The following is a 14,793-nucleotide window of genomic DNA, read 5'->3' as shown; positions in this document are numbered from 1 at the left end:
CAGCCTTCCAAGTCTGAAACATAGTAGCCCAAGGGATGGTGGCTCTCAGGTCACTTGCAGGGGGGACTCCTTTGAGTCCTGGGACAAGGGACCCCAACCCACCTGTGCCGCCTTGTCTGAAGAGCGCTGGGCCTGCATCTTCCTTGATGCACCTGCCTCTTCTCTCCCCCGACCATGTGCCCATGGGGAGCTGCCCAGGGGTCCACCAAAAGTCCCTCGGGTTATGTGGGGTACGCTCAGCTGCCGGCGGGGTGGTTGGGCTGGTCCATTGGCCATCTGCTCTGAGTGGCGCCTTCGAAGAGGGACTGAGCGCTCCCTCACCTCGAAGTATTCATCTGACATGGAAGAGGCCACAGAGGGCCGCCGGAGTCCAGGGCCATGGCCGGAGCTGCCTGAGAGGCTGTCCTGGTCACTGAGAGTCACGTAGTCATCATCGTCTTCCTCTTCTTCCCCACAATCCAGCCCATTGGGGAACACTGACCCAATGCCATCAGGGTCATCCTGGGTCACAGACAGCTGCCCCTGGAGTGGGGGATGGCTTGGGTCCACCGTCCTGGGTAGCCTGAGGTCCGTCCCATTAGGAGGTGTCTCCTCTTTTGGGGTCTCCAGAGCCCAGTCCACGTCACTGCCATCCTGGGCAAGCAGGTCTGCCACGGGGACTGTCCGGGGCTTCGGCACAGGGAGCTGAGGCTCGGGGTCTCCCCGGGGAAGGCCATTCTCAGCTGGGACCCCATCGTGGGGGTCACTGGGCCCTGGGGGTGGGCAGGGCTCTGGGGAGGGGCGTCGTTCCTGGCTCTGTTTCCACAGCTGGTGCTGGGTACTGGCATGGGATGTGTCACGGATCTTGATGCGGTTCATCTGACTGGGCTGGGGGTTCCAGATATTGGGGTCTATAATGTTGATGTAGCCCAGGATGTCACTGCCAGGCTCCGGGTCCGGCTCTACCCATGTGGGCAGGTATTCAAACATATTGGCCTTCTCCAGGTTGAGCAGTCCCGGATGGACAGGTGGCAGCAACTCAGGGAAATCCCCTGGCCGCTCAGCCAGCATGGGGCCCTGCAGCCCTGGAGGTCGCTTCGTCTCCTCTTTCTCGGAGGAGGTCTTGGCAATCTCATCGGCGCTCTTGGCCTTGACCAGCGCATACTTGGGGTTGACAAGCTTCTTGGCCACGGTGTCCGTGGATACCAGGGGGACTACAGACGGTAGTACGATGGGTTCTGGCTCCGGCTCCTTCTCCATGGGGATGTCCTTGAGGTTGACACTCTGAGACATGAGGTACAGCTCCTGGAACTGCCGGTCAAACATCTCCACCACCTGGCCAGACAGCACGGAGATCACGTTCCGGTCTGTCCTGGCAGCTGACCACGTGAAACTGTAACAGAGGCAGAGGCAGCTCTGGTCAGGGACAGGGACTTCCCTCCGGCCCAAGAACCCTATTCTAGTGAGCCTTCCTGATCCCTGCTGCAACGGACATCCAAAGAGTCCACTGTGTATCCCCTGGCTGGTGTTCAGCAGATGGTGGCTGCAGGGTTCTGGGACTGAGAAATGGCCTGTGGGGCACAGAGGGCAGGGCACAGCTGTGGAGTCAAAACTGAGTCCCGGCTGCTACTGGATTCATTGAGACGCTCATGTCCAGTAGGACCCGGTGGCTAGTGCCATCACGGGTCTTAGCTACCACCAACCCTGGAGTGACTGTAGGCAGCCCCTGCCCTGCTACACCATCTAATGGTACCTAAGGTTGCACCTGTCCCTACTGATGACACTCAGAACGACCATCCTGTGGGCTTGGGAGGGGGCAGCTTGGCCCCCACCTCACCTCCAGGCAGGTTTAACACTTTAGGCTGGAACAACCGTCTCCTCGGACAAAAGCCTCCTTGCCCGCCCCCAGACATAGGCAGCCAGGTGTGCCCAGCTCTGCATACACCTTAGCAGTTTTAGGACCAATGAACCGGAATAACCAGGGTGTCCGGATTAAGGGCAGAAACCAGCTGGGAACCAAAGGCGCCAACTCCTCACAGCGGCCATGGAGAAATCACCTGTAGGAGCCGCACACAGCCCGGTCTCCATCCACGAACATGAACTTCTGGGCCAGGGCGCCCTTGAACTTGGTGGCTGATCGTGTGAAGAACTCAGTTCCCCCAGTGCTGCGTACCCTAAGATTCTGTGTTGGGGGACAGAGAGGCAGAATCAGTCAACCATCACACTGAGATCCCAGGGCTGGGTAGAGAGGAGACTGCCCAGGACTCAGGGAGGGCTTTGCAGGGGACAAGGATAAAGAAGAGATCGTGAGATCTGGGGAAAGGGCTGGTGTGTCTGAGACTGCAGGGTCCAGGTAAAGGGGGGACACAGAGGACCCAACACTGGTGATGAAGGGTCTGAGCCAGGATGGTCTTGGGCTTTGGCCCCCAGTGTCACAGAACAGCACCAAACAGGACAGAAATTAAGTGGCCAGGCCTGTTTGCGAAATGCCACCGTAGTGGGCAGAAGCCATTGGAGCATTTTTGAAAAATTATTATTATTATTTTTAGACAGGTTTCATAAGTTGCTGAGGGTCTTGCTAAGTTGCTGAGGCTGGCCTCAAACTTGGGCTCCTTCTGCCTCACCCGACCTTGTAGCTGAGATTACAGGCGTGCGTCACCGTGTCCAGCTATGTCATACGGTATCAAATGGGAGGGTGATATTTTGGAAAGGTCCCATGGACAGCAGTGGCTATGCAAATGAGAGATGAGGGAGGAGAGTGAGGGGCAGGAAGGGGGATGAATGGCCCTGAGGAATCTGGGTCTTCCACTCTAACAACTCCATGGTCCCTCCGGATGAGTGACCGGCCATGCCTGTCCCTGCTGAGTTCTGCTCCTGAGGGCAGGACTCAGCAAACTCTCCTACTTCCCCATTGCCAGGGCACCTCCTGGCACCCCAGACAGGTTCAATAAACAGTCAGATTCAATTCTTCACCAAGCTTGCAGGGCTGGGCTCAGAAGCAGGTCAGAAAGGCTCTCGGACCACAGGAGGGGAAAGGAGACCCAGAGAGAGGAGAGGACTCTCCCAGGCATGAGAAGCAGAGCTGGATAAATAGCTGCTGGTTGTTCTCTGGTCCCTGGCCATGTAAGGGGTCTCTTTTCCCAGAGAGGAGTCTCTGGAACCGTCAGAGGTCCCTCCAGCCAGTGCTGCACATGTGGACCCAGGAAGTGCACAGTGAGCCTGGCTGAGACCCAGGCATCTAGGGATAGCCAGGGACTTTCAGAAGTGAGCCTCAGGTGGACAGGGGACCTGGGGCCATAGGGTCTGAGCCTCACCAGGGCATTGCACTAGCATGAAGGCCTCCAGGGGTCCCCAGAGTCTGTTTCAGGAGGCCTGTGATGAGGCTTGGGGTTCTTGGTGTGGCTGGTTTATTCATTCACGGATCACACCCAGGGACACCCGACCTTGGAGCTACAGCCTAAGCCCTTTGCTTTTTTTTTTTTTTTTTTTTTCCTTTACTTTTGCTTTGAGATAGTGCCTCGTCAGTTGCTGGCCTGGAACGTGAGATCCTCCTGCCTCAGTCACTTGAGGAGCTGGGTTTAAAGATGTGCACCACCACACCTGGTCAGGGAATTTAGTTTTAACACAGGTTTCAGGGATCCTGACACCTCAAGAGCATCCTGACTGGTCTGACTGAACACCTCCTACAATAGGAGTCTCGCTCTCGACCAGCTTGGGGCATCAGGCAGTGTGACACATTCTTCGTCAGACTGAGCTGTGACTTATCTACCTGTCCCCTTATCCACTCCAAGGCCAAGCTTATTAACTGCCCACAGGTTCAATTGTTCATTGACCCCTGCTAAGGCCCCCAGGGGTGGACAGAGATGACAGTGGCAAGGATCCTGCTATGGGGGAAGCAGATGAGTAAACACGGCAACAATCAGGAACACTCAGGATGAGGAACCCTGGGAGTGACCTGGGGGAGGCTCCCAGGAGAGACGGCATGGGTCAGGGTGGGAGAAGGGTGAAGCATTCCAGGCAGAGGGACTTCCAAAGGCCTGGCTCAAAGGAGTACCTCAGGGAGGAATGGTGGGTGAGGGAGCCTGCACGGCAGGCTGAGCCTGAAGCTGAGGAAAGACCCTACACCTGCTTAAGAGCCTTCACTAGGGGCAGTAGGGAGCCATGGAAGGATTTAGAGCAAAATCTAAATGTCAAGAACCGTTCTGGCTCTTCTAGAGGAGAGAATGTAAGAGACGAGTGTGGAGACAGCAGGTGGGGGGGGGGGGGGGCTGTTGCAGGCGAGGGAGGCGGACCTGAAAGAGGGAGAGGACCATCCACCACTGTCCCCTGCTCCAGGGCTCCTTTCCGTGTCCCACCCACCTCTGGCTGGGGCAGCCCCAGGCTTATCCACAGAGGATATGACAGGAAGGGCCCCTGGGTGGGTCCTCACGCAATGCTCACCCAGCCGTGGGGTGAACAATCGTCTTGCTGTTGGGCCCAACCCAGAAGGCAGATAAGCCTCTGTTCCCAGGGAAGGCTCTCTAGGCCCCCGCCCCGCAGGCTGCCTGTCTGCACAGCTGGCCACGACCCAGGACAATTAGCACTCGTGACTTTGTACCCAACACAAGAGCACACTTGGGGATGAGAGGTCAGAATAAAGAACTTAGAGGCCTTCTCCTGTCACCTGGGCCCAACCACAGCCCAGCTCTGCAGCCGCCCGTGGTTTCCACGCCCAGTGGTGTGTGCTGGGGCCATACACCTGTCCTCAGCCACCAGCCTCTACACCCCTCTCACCAGTGCCACTCCTCCCTGCAAAACTTTGTCCTGATGAGAGGCTCAGAAAGTCACCGCTTACATCTTAGGAGTGACTCAACTACCACATAAGGCAGACCTTGTGCTGCTGACCCACTGTGTGACTCTAAGCAAGCTGTTGGCCCTCTCTGGTCTTTAGTTTCCCTGTCTGCACACTGAAGGGTTGGCCCTAAACTCAGAGGCTCATCTAACTCTAGGGCTCAGCAGCAGGTGGGGGCTTGCAGCAGGGCCCTCCATCCTCTGCCTCATGGGCTGTCCCCAGCCTGTTCCTGGGTGGGCCCCACCCCATGAGGCCTGTCCTGGATGAAGTAACGTCTCATGTGTCTGGGCTCGCGTGGGCAGAGGCGGATGATTCCACAAAGCTGCATTGTCTCCGAGGTTCTGGGATACCCCCGGCATAGGATGGGCAGATGCATGGAAAGACAGGCAGGCTGGCCCAAGTGGGTGTCCTGGGTACATCCTTGGAGCCTCTGGAACCTCAGAAGGTCAAGGGCAAGTCAGAGCAGGGCAAGGGAATGGAAGACAGTCAGACAGCTCTTCATCTGCTCTCAGAAGGCAGCTTCTTCCCCAAGTGCATATGGGGGCAAATTGCAGCCCATTACCCTGAAACTACCACCAGGCCACCTATGCTCATAAGACCATGTGACCCAACTGAGGCCAGACCCCTAGTGCAGGGTGGGTCTGGGCACTCTTGAGCTCTGGTCAGATGCGGGAGCCAGTCCTGCTACCAACAAGGCCTCTCCACACCTGTTTTCTCCTCTGCAAAGCCAAGTGCGGGGGTCCTGGAAAGTGTCTGGCTCTCACCGAGGGACCCAGGAGCTCCACGTGGCACAAAGGCTGTAACTGTACAGTGCAGTGGGGTGACTTACAAAGGGGACCAGAAAACATCTGGAATGGCAGCTGGCCAGGTGGACTCAGGAAGAGGAAATGCCTTTCCCACAGTCTCCCAGTGGGTGGGGTTCAGCCCAGACTAGAGGATTGAGGACAGGTCTTCAGCTGTCTGTCCTCTGCAAGAGGCCTGTGGCATCCTGGGTCAGAGGAGGAGTGGAGGCCTACAGATGTGCCCCGACCAGGCCTGGGCTGAGAACAGGGAACAAGTGTGCAGAAGCTCGAGGACAGAATCCAGTGTGACAGGGGAGCCCGCATGTCTCCACTAAGGGACAGGTTTCACTCTATAATGTGGCTACGGGAAGTCTTTTATGAACCATCTTCATGGGACAGGGGATGGAAGGGATGGGACAGGGCTGAGCCAGTTTAGCTCCAAGCCCTTATCTGAGGGGCACCTGGGTCTTCTAGACCAGGGCTGCTCAGCCTCAGCACAACTGATGTAGGTGAGGAAATTCTCAGGGGAAAGGTCTGGGCACTAACAACATCCTTGGCCTCTACCCCTAGATGCCAAATGATTTGTGACAGTAAACTATGTCTCTGGACATTGCCCTCAGCAGGGCAGACCCCCACCCCTTCACCTCCTATTTAAGACCCCTCCCTATACCCTGGATCCAACACAGATCCAGACCTGGGCCAGAGAAAGCAAAGTGCAGATGTACCCAAGAGGGAAGGGAGCAGGGGGTCCCAGCCCATCTCCCACATCGGGCTCCGTGCCCTGCTTTCCACACTGACTGGGATGCATCTTAGGGCCTCCCCCACCCCTCCTCCAGCTCAGGAGAGGCAGGCAGGCCTGTCCAGTGAGGGACCTGAACTACAGCTGAGCCTGGCGTCCTCACATGTGCCTTCCCACGGTCACCCGGCTGACATTTCTTTGTTGAGTAGAAATGGGTCCAGCCTTCGCCCCAGTGGCTGCTGGTTTTTCCTGTTTGGCTGCACAAAGCAAAGTACCCAGTCTGTGTAGGCCATGAGCCTCAAGGCCCAATCTGACTCCCATTGGCTCTGGGGCACCCCTCCCGCACCCAAGAGCACCCCTAAATGGGGCCTAGTCTCTGGTCTGGTCTTGTGACCCTAGAAGAGGCAAAGAAGCTGGGTGACGGGCTGGGTCTTCTTCCCAAGGCCTGTTCTCCATTTGAAATATGGAAGGATCATCCCCCTAGCAGCAGGCTGGGGTGCTCGGGATGTCTGGGTAGGGGCTTTACGTATCGCTCACACTTGGGAGACCAGGAGCGGGTCAGTCTGAGCATTCATGGTGGCCATTCCCAGAATGTACTGGTACAAGCTCATAGCTCAGGAGGAAGGAAGGAAGTGAGGGTGAATCTCAAGACAGATGGAAATGGAAGCCTCTTAGCACTCAGACCACAGCTGGGGTCTGATCGGAAGGATCCTGCCTGTCCCCAAAGACAGGAAAGTAAGGCTCAGACATGGCCCATATTGTCCCTCCAGATACCCTATAGTCACTAATATGACCCCCACCCCAGGCACAAGGGCCTCACAGAACTCAGGGCAGGTCGGTGCAGAGCTGGGCCAGGGCAGCAAGCGGCTGAGGGCGGGCCCAGGGATTACCGGCAAAGGAAGTGTCCCGAGACAGGTCTGGGCCCAGCCAGCCGGCGGGCAGGGAGGAAGCTGGGCAGGCAGGACCTCAACAAGGTGACACCTGGCCAGGGCTGGGCCCACAGGAGCCTCTGGCCACATGCCCAGGGCTGCAGAGGGGGCAGCTTAGAGGTGAGAATGAGGAAGCCAGGCTCACACTTTCTCATGAAGGTGTGTGGCTCCTGGATAGGTCCACCCTGTAAACCCTGCCGCCTTCCCAGAGAGGGAGACAGCCAAATGGTGAGTGGGACAGGGGGAGAAGCCCAGGAACAGCTGTGTGAGCTGCCCCTCCCCTGCCCTGAGTGGTCAGGGGGCCCGCTGACAGGCCTGTGGTACGTGGGGCGGGGAGGGCTTCACACCCAAGCCCAGGGCCTGGGGTTTGTAATTTATTGTTATTGCCAACAGCTGCATTACTGTTTTCAACTCTCAAAGTGCCTGAACAACCACCATCCTTCAGTGCCATCCTCAAGTAACCCTAGGAGGCACTGTCACAGCCGTGAGGCACTGGAGGCCCAGAGACTAGAGCCACACACGGTGGTCGGGAGACCATGTGTGCACCGGGTGTTTCTCTACTCTCCTTGCCAGAGTCGATTTCTCTCTACTGGCTTTTGGGTCAGCCCACTTTGGCGGAATGTCTTTGGCCTCCCTCAGTTTCCTCATCTGTAGGAGCCCTGTCCAGATGGCCACTGACCCCTTGTAGCTCAAGCACTCCAGACTCCCGTGACATCACAGCCACCCTCACTGCTCACTTCCAGAGAGTTCAGCACAGGGGCGGTGAGGGCTTCTCAGCCGGGAAGGAGCCTCGGAGCACAGGGCAGGGCCCCAAGCCTCCCCAGTGGCCAGTTCTGCATCAGGGTCCCATTTGGCAGCCACAGCTATACCTGCCTCTCACACCAGGGATGAGCGGGCTGAGTGACGATGGGTGTGAAGCAATCACTGGGCCTGTGGCAGGTGCATGTGGGCATGTGGCTCTGCCAGGGTCTCTTCCCGGGTGCAGGAAGGGCTGGCCAGGCAGGTGCTGCCCACAGAGCTGGAACCTCTGCGGTCCAATTCCCAAACTGTCTTTTTCCACACTGTGACTCTGGCATGAGCTATATGCCACCAGAGTGGAATCACGGCACTAATTACACAGCGGGCAGGCGTGGGGCTGAGGGTCAACCTACCAGAGAGACCACATGAAAAATATTCCTGAAATTAGAGACTCGAAGCCGAGAACTCACACCCACTTGAAAGAACTCAGCTTGGGGTGGGGGTGGGGGGCTTTGACAATTGCCGGCAAATTACAAGCCTGGTGCCCGGCTCCTGGGTAACCACCCCAGCGCGGCCCACCCTCCTGCATCTATCTGTGCTCCAATCACAGGCCTGAAGCTCTGAGAGGTGGGACCCTCAGAGGTTGGTATGAGCCTGGGGCTAGCCCCCCTAGCCCCTGATCTCTAGCTTAGCAGCAGTGGCACCTAGGCACAGGAGTGTTTCCTCATGTGCCAAATGGGAACAACACAGACCAATCCCACTGGGTTATCAGGGGGATTATATAAGCTAACACAAAAGAAGTGCTCCATTTGGGGCCTGACACACATCAAATGCTACAGAAGCATTAACTGTTTCTAGGCATGCTGATCTGTACTCAGAGAAACGTTCTGCATACAGTAGGTGTCAAGCATTGGTTGGATGGAAGAAGGACTCTCCTTTACCCCCCCCAGAAAGGCGGCAAATGCCAGGGTACCTGAGTAGAAGAGCCCAGCCACACCATCTCATCTGCCCTTCTGCTGAACCAGGAGCCCAGAAGGGGGAAGCAACTAGCTCAAGGACACACAGCTAAGCAATGCTGAGAACCTGGGCCCCACCTCCCGATTCTGTGGGGGGTCCTCTCTTCTCCACCTCTGTTCCATCATCTCTCCCAACCCAACATCTGTTCTACTGTGCTCATGCACCTCAAATCCATTTCAACTCTGACCTTGGACTGAGACAGACTTGCATTTAGCCTAAGAAAGAGCTCCCTGTTGTCCGAGCTCTCTAGATAGAGCCATAGGCTGCCTAAGGTTACAAATGTGGCACAGGCTGCTGTGAAATATTAATGTGATAGGGTACCTGACGCGAGCATCAGCAGCTGCTTGGTAGGCACTTAATCAGTGTTTGCCTGTTGGAGGTACTATCTTGTCCCTTGGCCATTCAAGCTATGTGACTGCTTTGGGCCACAGGCTCTAGGTGCTTGAACTCAGCGTGCACCTACTGGACTCCTCCGCAATAGGAAGGTGCTCCAAGTGTTTGTTGGCTGAATGATACTCATCCTCCAGCCACCTGGGCAAGTGGAGAGCCAGCTCACCTTGAGGTGTCCCAGGTGCATGCGGGCCCGCTCACACATGTGCAGGAAGTACTTGACGTTGCTCTCATCCACAATGATGTACACAGCCACCTTCCTCTTGAAGCCAGCATCCAGCAGGTCTTTGAAGATGTCCACATCGGTAAACATGTCCATGACCACAGCTATCACCTGGGAGCAGAGACAGAGAGAGAGAGACCGGGTCTGCCAAAGAACCCAGCAGTGTAGACGGGGCCTCGGCAGATCACCCCCGTCTTGCGGAGGCACATGCTGGCCCCCGGCCCAGCAGCCGCAGGAACAGGACTGGACAGTGATCTGGGCCAAGATGGGATACTCAGAACACAGAGATTCTCACTAGGGCCTTGGGCTGGACTCCATGGGGACAGCAGGAAACAGAGCCATTCCAATGCACTGCCCTTTCTGAACAATGAGACCACAGAAAATGGCTCAGCTGACCCACAGTGAGGAGCGCTGAGAGAGGAGTGGGAAGCGTCGGTCTGTGCGTGCCCCAGTGGCCCCCAGGACACCTCCTTCTTTACCCCTGGCACATGCTCGGATCAGCACTCAGGAGGACCCAGAGAGACTAGGGGCTCAGCCCAGGGACTCTGTGTTGGTTCACTGCTGGTCACATGCTCAGGTCAGGACCTGCGAGGCCCTGCCTCTTCCCAATATCTGGTGACACTGAGATGAACCAGACAGCTGGGGAGGAGGGCAGCAGCTGGGGCGGCCCTCGCCTGGGGGTCCCCATGTCTCTGAGCTGGGGCAGACTTTGACAGGCCTCCCCTGCCACCAACTCCTGTCTGGTCTGAACAGAGACCAGACCAGCATGGAATCGTTCTTGTCCCCAGACAACATCTGTCCCCACCACGGGTAGTGCATCTACCGATCTTCGGCCTGTCCAAGGCCAATTGGTGGCCTCAGTTTCCCCAGCCTGGGCAGGAGGTCAGGTGAGTAAAGGCACAGGACAGAGCGGACGTGGGGACAGGGCTGGCCGTGGAGCCTCACTTCCTCCCTGGCCACTTGGCAGCATGGGCCAATAGCCAGACCAGAGCCTGTGCCTGTCACTGTTGAATCACGCAGGTGTCCAGCTCTCTAGGCTGCCTGTTCCTCCCACCCTTCCAGGATGGCCCCACTATCCTGAGTCTGAGAACTGCCCAGAATCTTACACAGAGAGGCTAGGAACGTGCCCTAGGCCACACAGCAAGCTGGGGAGTCAAGCTGGAACTCATCCAGGCCTGCCGGGGAGCCAAACTCACCCTACCCCTGCCATAAGAGTGACCTGGAGGTCTCCCTTCACTAGGATCTATACATGCAGGTGATGGGAGGCAGCCTGGAGCCTGCCAGGGACGTGCCTGCACACCCACAGTGAGCTCACCAGGCTGGGCCCTGCAGGCCCATCTGGGCTCCTCCTGGGCCTCAGGCCCCTGCTACACCCATGGCTCATCTGGCACCAAAGCCCGAACTCCTGCACAGAGAAGGGTTCCATGCCTACCCTGCTATGATCTTGCTGTGTGACCCTGAGCAAGACCCTTAACCCCTCTGGGCATCCAGTTTTCTCATCAATGTCACAGGCTCCATCTCTCAGGAGAACTGAGCGTGCTCAGATACAGCCACATGTGTGAAGGACCCTGACACAGAAGAGAGCCTCATGGATACCTATTTGATGACCCTTCCTGCACCTTCCAGGCCACAGGCAATCCTCCTGCTCCTCCAGCACCAGCAAGCACCCTAGCAGTGAGATCCCACACGCAGCTGGATAAACTGAGGCTCCGTGAGGCCAACAGACTTGCTAGAAGTCACAGAGAAAGTCAGGGCAGAACCTGAACCAACCCCAAGCCGGGCCAGGGCTGGTCTCGGGCCTCTTCCCTTGGACACATGGTCCCTGTGGTGCTCTCTGCTAAAGCACAGAGAGTGAGGGTGCAGGACCTGTCAGTCCTCCCTGGATGCAGAGGCTGTCCTCTCCCCACCCTCTAAGGAACAGACTCAAGAGTCACCGTCTCCGAGTCTGAAGGGCTGTTTGGGTACAGTCAACGCAGAGGCCAGGACTGGCAGGTACAAGCCAGAGGGAGGCAGGTGGGAGCACCAGGTGAGGAAGTGCTTTCTGCCCCCAGAGCTGCCCAGGGCTGAGCAGGTATCTTGAGAGGGAGTGAGCTCCCCAACCCAGGAGGCATTCAAGAAAAGACAGAGATTGCTTGGGAGGAGGTAGATAAGAGGGCAGAGGAGACATCATGTCTGCTGAGTGGCTCTGATGACCTTGGATTTTACCACCAGCTGAGGGTAATGATACCCTGAGGTTGGGGGCAGGACGGCAGCAAGGATGTGGGGCCTGCTGCTATAGCCCCACGACACCCTTGAATGAGCCGCTCCTGGGCAGCCAAATGGCCTCACGTGCTGCCCTGGAAAGGGGCCTGATGGGGCACAGCCAATACGCCTCTCCCCGGAGGCACACCAGCCCCCTCCCACCCCTAGATCGGTCAGGGCAGGTTCCAGGCCCTGCGCACCTTGGCGAATGGGTACTAGCCCTGGGCTTGGGTGGGGGGGACATGCCCCAACAGGACCTGTGCCACGTGCAGTTCCCCCAAGCTGTCCTTAGCCAAGAACGTACCTGCTTCAGGGTGCATGTGCTGGAGGCTGGCTCTGTTGGGGCCTGCCCCTCAACGGGGATCCCCCACAGGTCCATGGCTTGGGGCTGGCTCTCCCCAGGGTAGCATTAGGCTATGTGCCTAGTGGTCAAAGGAGGGCTTGTAACAGGTGCTGGCTGATGGTGGTGACAGGGCCAGCCAGCCACATGGCTCCCTGGGCTCTGGGATGTTGCTAGAATAGGGACAGGGTGTCTGGTGCTCCCAGCAACCCTCTCAGCTTGACCTGTCCCTGGTCAGGCCACCAAGGTTTCCTAGAGGTCCCTGAGACATATCATGCCTTCCCATTTTATAGATGGGAAAGCTGGGACCAGAGCCAGCAACTGAGGCCCTGGGTTCCCACCCTCTGCCAGTCCCCAGCCCTCGCCTGGCTTGAAGGTTTACCAACTGACCTTGAGAACCGCAACTGGCTCCTTTGGTCTTCACAAACACACCGCAAGCAGCAGTTCTTTTCTCGGTTTTGCAGATGAGGAAACCGAGGGACGGTGGCATTCATTCCCCTGCCTAATGATCTGTTTGGATGGCCCAGCTCACTTGTGACACAGAGCTCATCAAGGGCAGAGCCCAACATTGGGCATGGCCTGAGGCAGGTCTCAGAAAGCTTTGATCAAGTGAGAAGGAGACTCAGTGGCTCCTCGGCCCACACGAGTGACTGCGTTAATCAGGGCACAAGCCACAGCCCCTCCTGGTCCCTCGGTTTCCCCATCTGCCTAATGGGAGCGTGGGCCTGGCTCACCCCTAAGTTCTAACCAGTCTGAATACCCTCCCTGCAGAGGAGAGCACCAGTCACCTTCCACAACCCCAGACGGAGCCCCCCCGCAAAAGGGAGAGCAGGCCCAGCGCTGGTGCTCTGGTTGGGGCAGTGAATGAGCAGCCCCCTCCCTAGGCCTCAGTTTCCTCATCAGTATAACAGAGGGTTAAGACAAGATGCCCAGGATGTTCCTCTCTGATGTCTTTGAAGGACCCCACCTTTCTATGCCCTTGTGCCCTGCCCACGGCCCGGCACAGCCTGTCTAGGCTTGGCTGGCACATCTCGCCACACCCATGGGCCTGTGACAGGAAGTGCCAGTGGCCACCCCACCTCCCTGCACCCCCAAAGGCCCCACCAGGCGCCGACACCAGTCTATGACTCCCGGCACCCACAACAACTGTTTTCTAGCCTCCCTTTGACCACAGACTCCACTCTACAGAGTGGGTGGAACAGGTCTCCTCGAAAGCACCCGTCCAAGGAGAGCAGGGTGAGACTGGCTGGTCAGAAACAGCTGGAAACCACGGGAGCATGAGCCCAGCGGCTGCAGCAGCACCTCTCCTGGGGGGCTCTGACCCCACCGGTCCCTCTCTCCAAGTTGTCCTGCCTCAAGCCACTGGCACTCCATACAGGCTGTCTCCTTGTGGGCCACTTGCCGATTTTGTCTCAATCGGGACAATTCCCATCCATCCTTCGAAACCCAACCCAAGTGCTCCTCCTGCCTGGCTCCCCCGTCTTCACTCCAGCCTGTCTGGCTTGAGCTCGGATCACTGGTGCATTTCTGGAGATACACAGAGATGGAGTCTCCCCAAGGCCTGGAACCTGAGATAGGAGTCAAGAAAGAGAATTTCCTGTACATGGCAAGCCCTCTGGAACAGCCCCACCTGCCTTACCCTCCCAGGCCTTGAAGACTCCTGAGAAGGCAAAGTGCTCCAGAGGGGAAGGAGAGAGACACATCCCAGTCCTCCCCAGAGCCTGGAGCCCTGGAGGGGTCTCAACTCAGTGCACAACTGCAGACAAGTCACTTTCCCCACCTGGGAAGTGCAGGAGATGGGACAGAGTCTGGGTTTGCAATTATCTGCTCTGATGATGGATGGCCTTGGGACCACCTGACTCCCATCCTAGCTCCTCCTGAGAAGCTGTAACATCAGGCAAGTGCCTTAGTTCTCAAGGGGACAGTAACAATCCCCATGCACAAGGACACCGGGGTGAGGAAGTGCATATGGATGGATGGGCCAAGCAGCAGCTCCACTCAGCCCCTCCTCCTCCCAACAACCAGAACCACAGAACCCTGAGGGGTGCACAGGCCAGGGATTATCACCCCCCACCACCCTGTCTCCTGCTTCTCTCCAGGCCAGCTAGAAGCCCAGGAAACAGGGACTGATACGTAGTTGCAGCTGCTAATGGGAATGACAACACTGTCACCCAGTCTTAAAGGCTGGGGAAATGGCCATCAAGACCTGAGATACAACTTCCACTCCCAGCCATGACAGAACAACAGAGACTGATTTTACCCTCCTGCTTTAGCAATAAAAAAAAATCAGGCAGAACTATGAAGCCAGAGCCATCAGGCAGCGTGGCACAGGGATCCCAGGGAGAACCCAACAAGGAGAGCCCCGAAAACACACCAGCTATCTCCAGGTGGCTTCCCCCGGGGGAGACCAGTGGTCTCCCTGAGCTGAGAAGACAGGATTTGCTCAGAGGGTGGCAGCTGGGATTTTTAGGACAGCGTACTAGAGGGGAGAAAACTGTACAAAGTGAACTCCAGAGACATGTGGAGGGTCCCCTTCAGGTGTCTAAGAAACTTAACTGCATCCCAGAACAAAGCATCAAAATAT

At 57.3% G+C, this 14,793-nt stretch overlaps 2 protein-coding genes across 4 annotated transcripts in view; one reads left to right on the top strand and one right to left on the bottom strand.

Annotated features, from left to right (window-relative positions):
* Slc5a10 (solute carrier family 5 member 10) overlaps positions 1–14,793 on the top strand; it is a 64,992-nt gene that overhangs the window by 25,434 nt on the left and 24,765 nt on the right. The window lies entirely within an intron of this gene.
* Fam83g (family with sequence similarity 83 member G) overlaps positions 1–14,793 on the bottom strand; it is a 31,400-nt gene that overhangs the window by 7,236 nt on the left and 9,371 nt on the right. Inside the window, exons 3-5 of the mRNA XM_027922316.3 lie at positions 9,572–9,739; positions 2,037–2,161; positions 103–1,372 (exon numbers count right to left, since the gene is read on the bottom strand). Of these exons, the coding sequence (XP_027778117.2) occupies positions 103–1,372; positions 2,037–2,161; positions 9,572–9,739 (1,563 nt within the window). The remainder of the gene's footprint in view (positions 1–102; positions 1,373–2,036; positions 2,162–9,571; positions 9,740–14,793) is intronic.

This window comes from Marmota flaviventris, chromosome 17 (genome assembly GCF_047511675.1).
Source record: "Marmota flaviventris isolate mMarFla1 chromosome 17, mMarFla1.hap1, whole genome shotgun sequence".
Taxonomy (NCBI): domain Eukaryota; kingdom Metazoa; phylum Chordata; class Mammalia; order Rodentia; family Sciuridae; genus Marmota; species Marmota flaviventris.
Note: the sequence above shows the minus strand (reverse complement) of the source record. Positions and strands in the feature narration are given on the sequence as shown.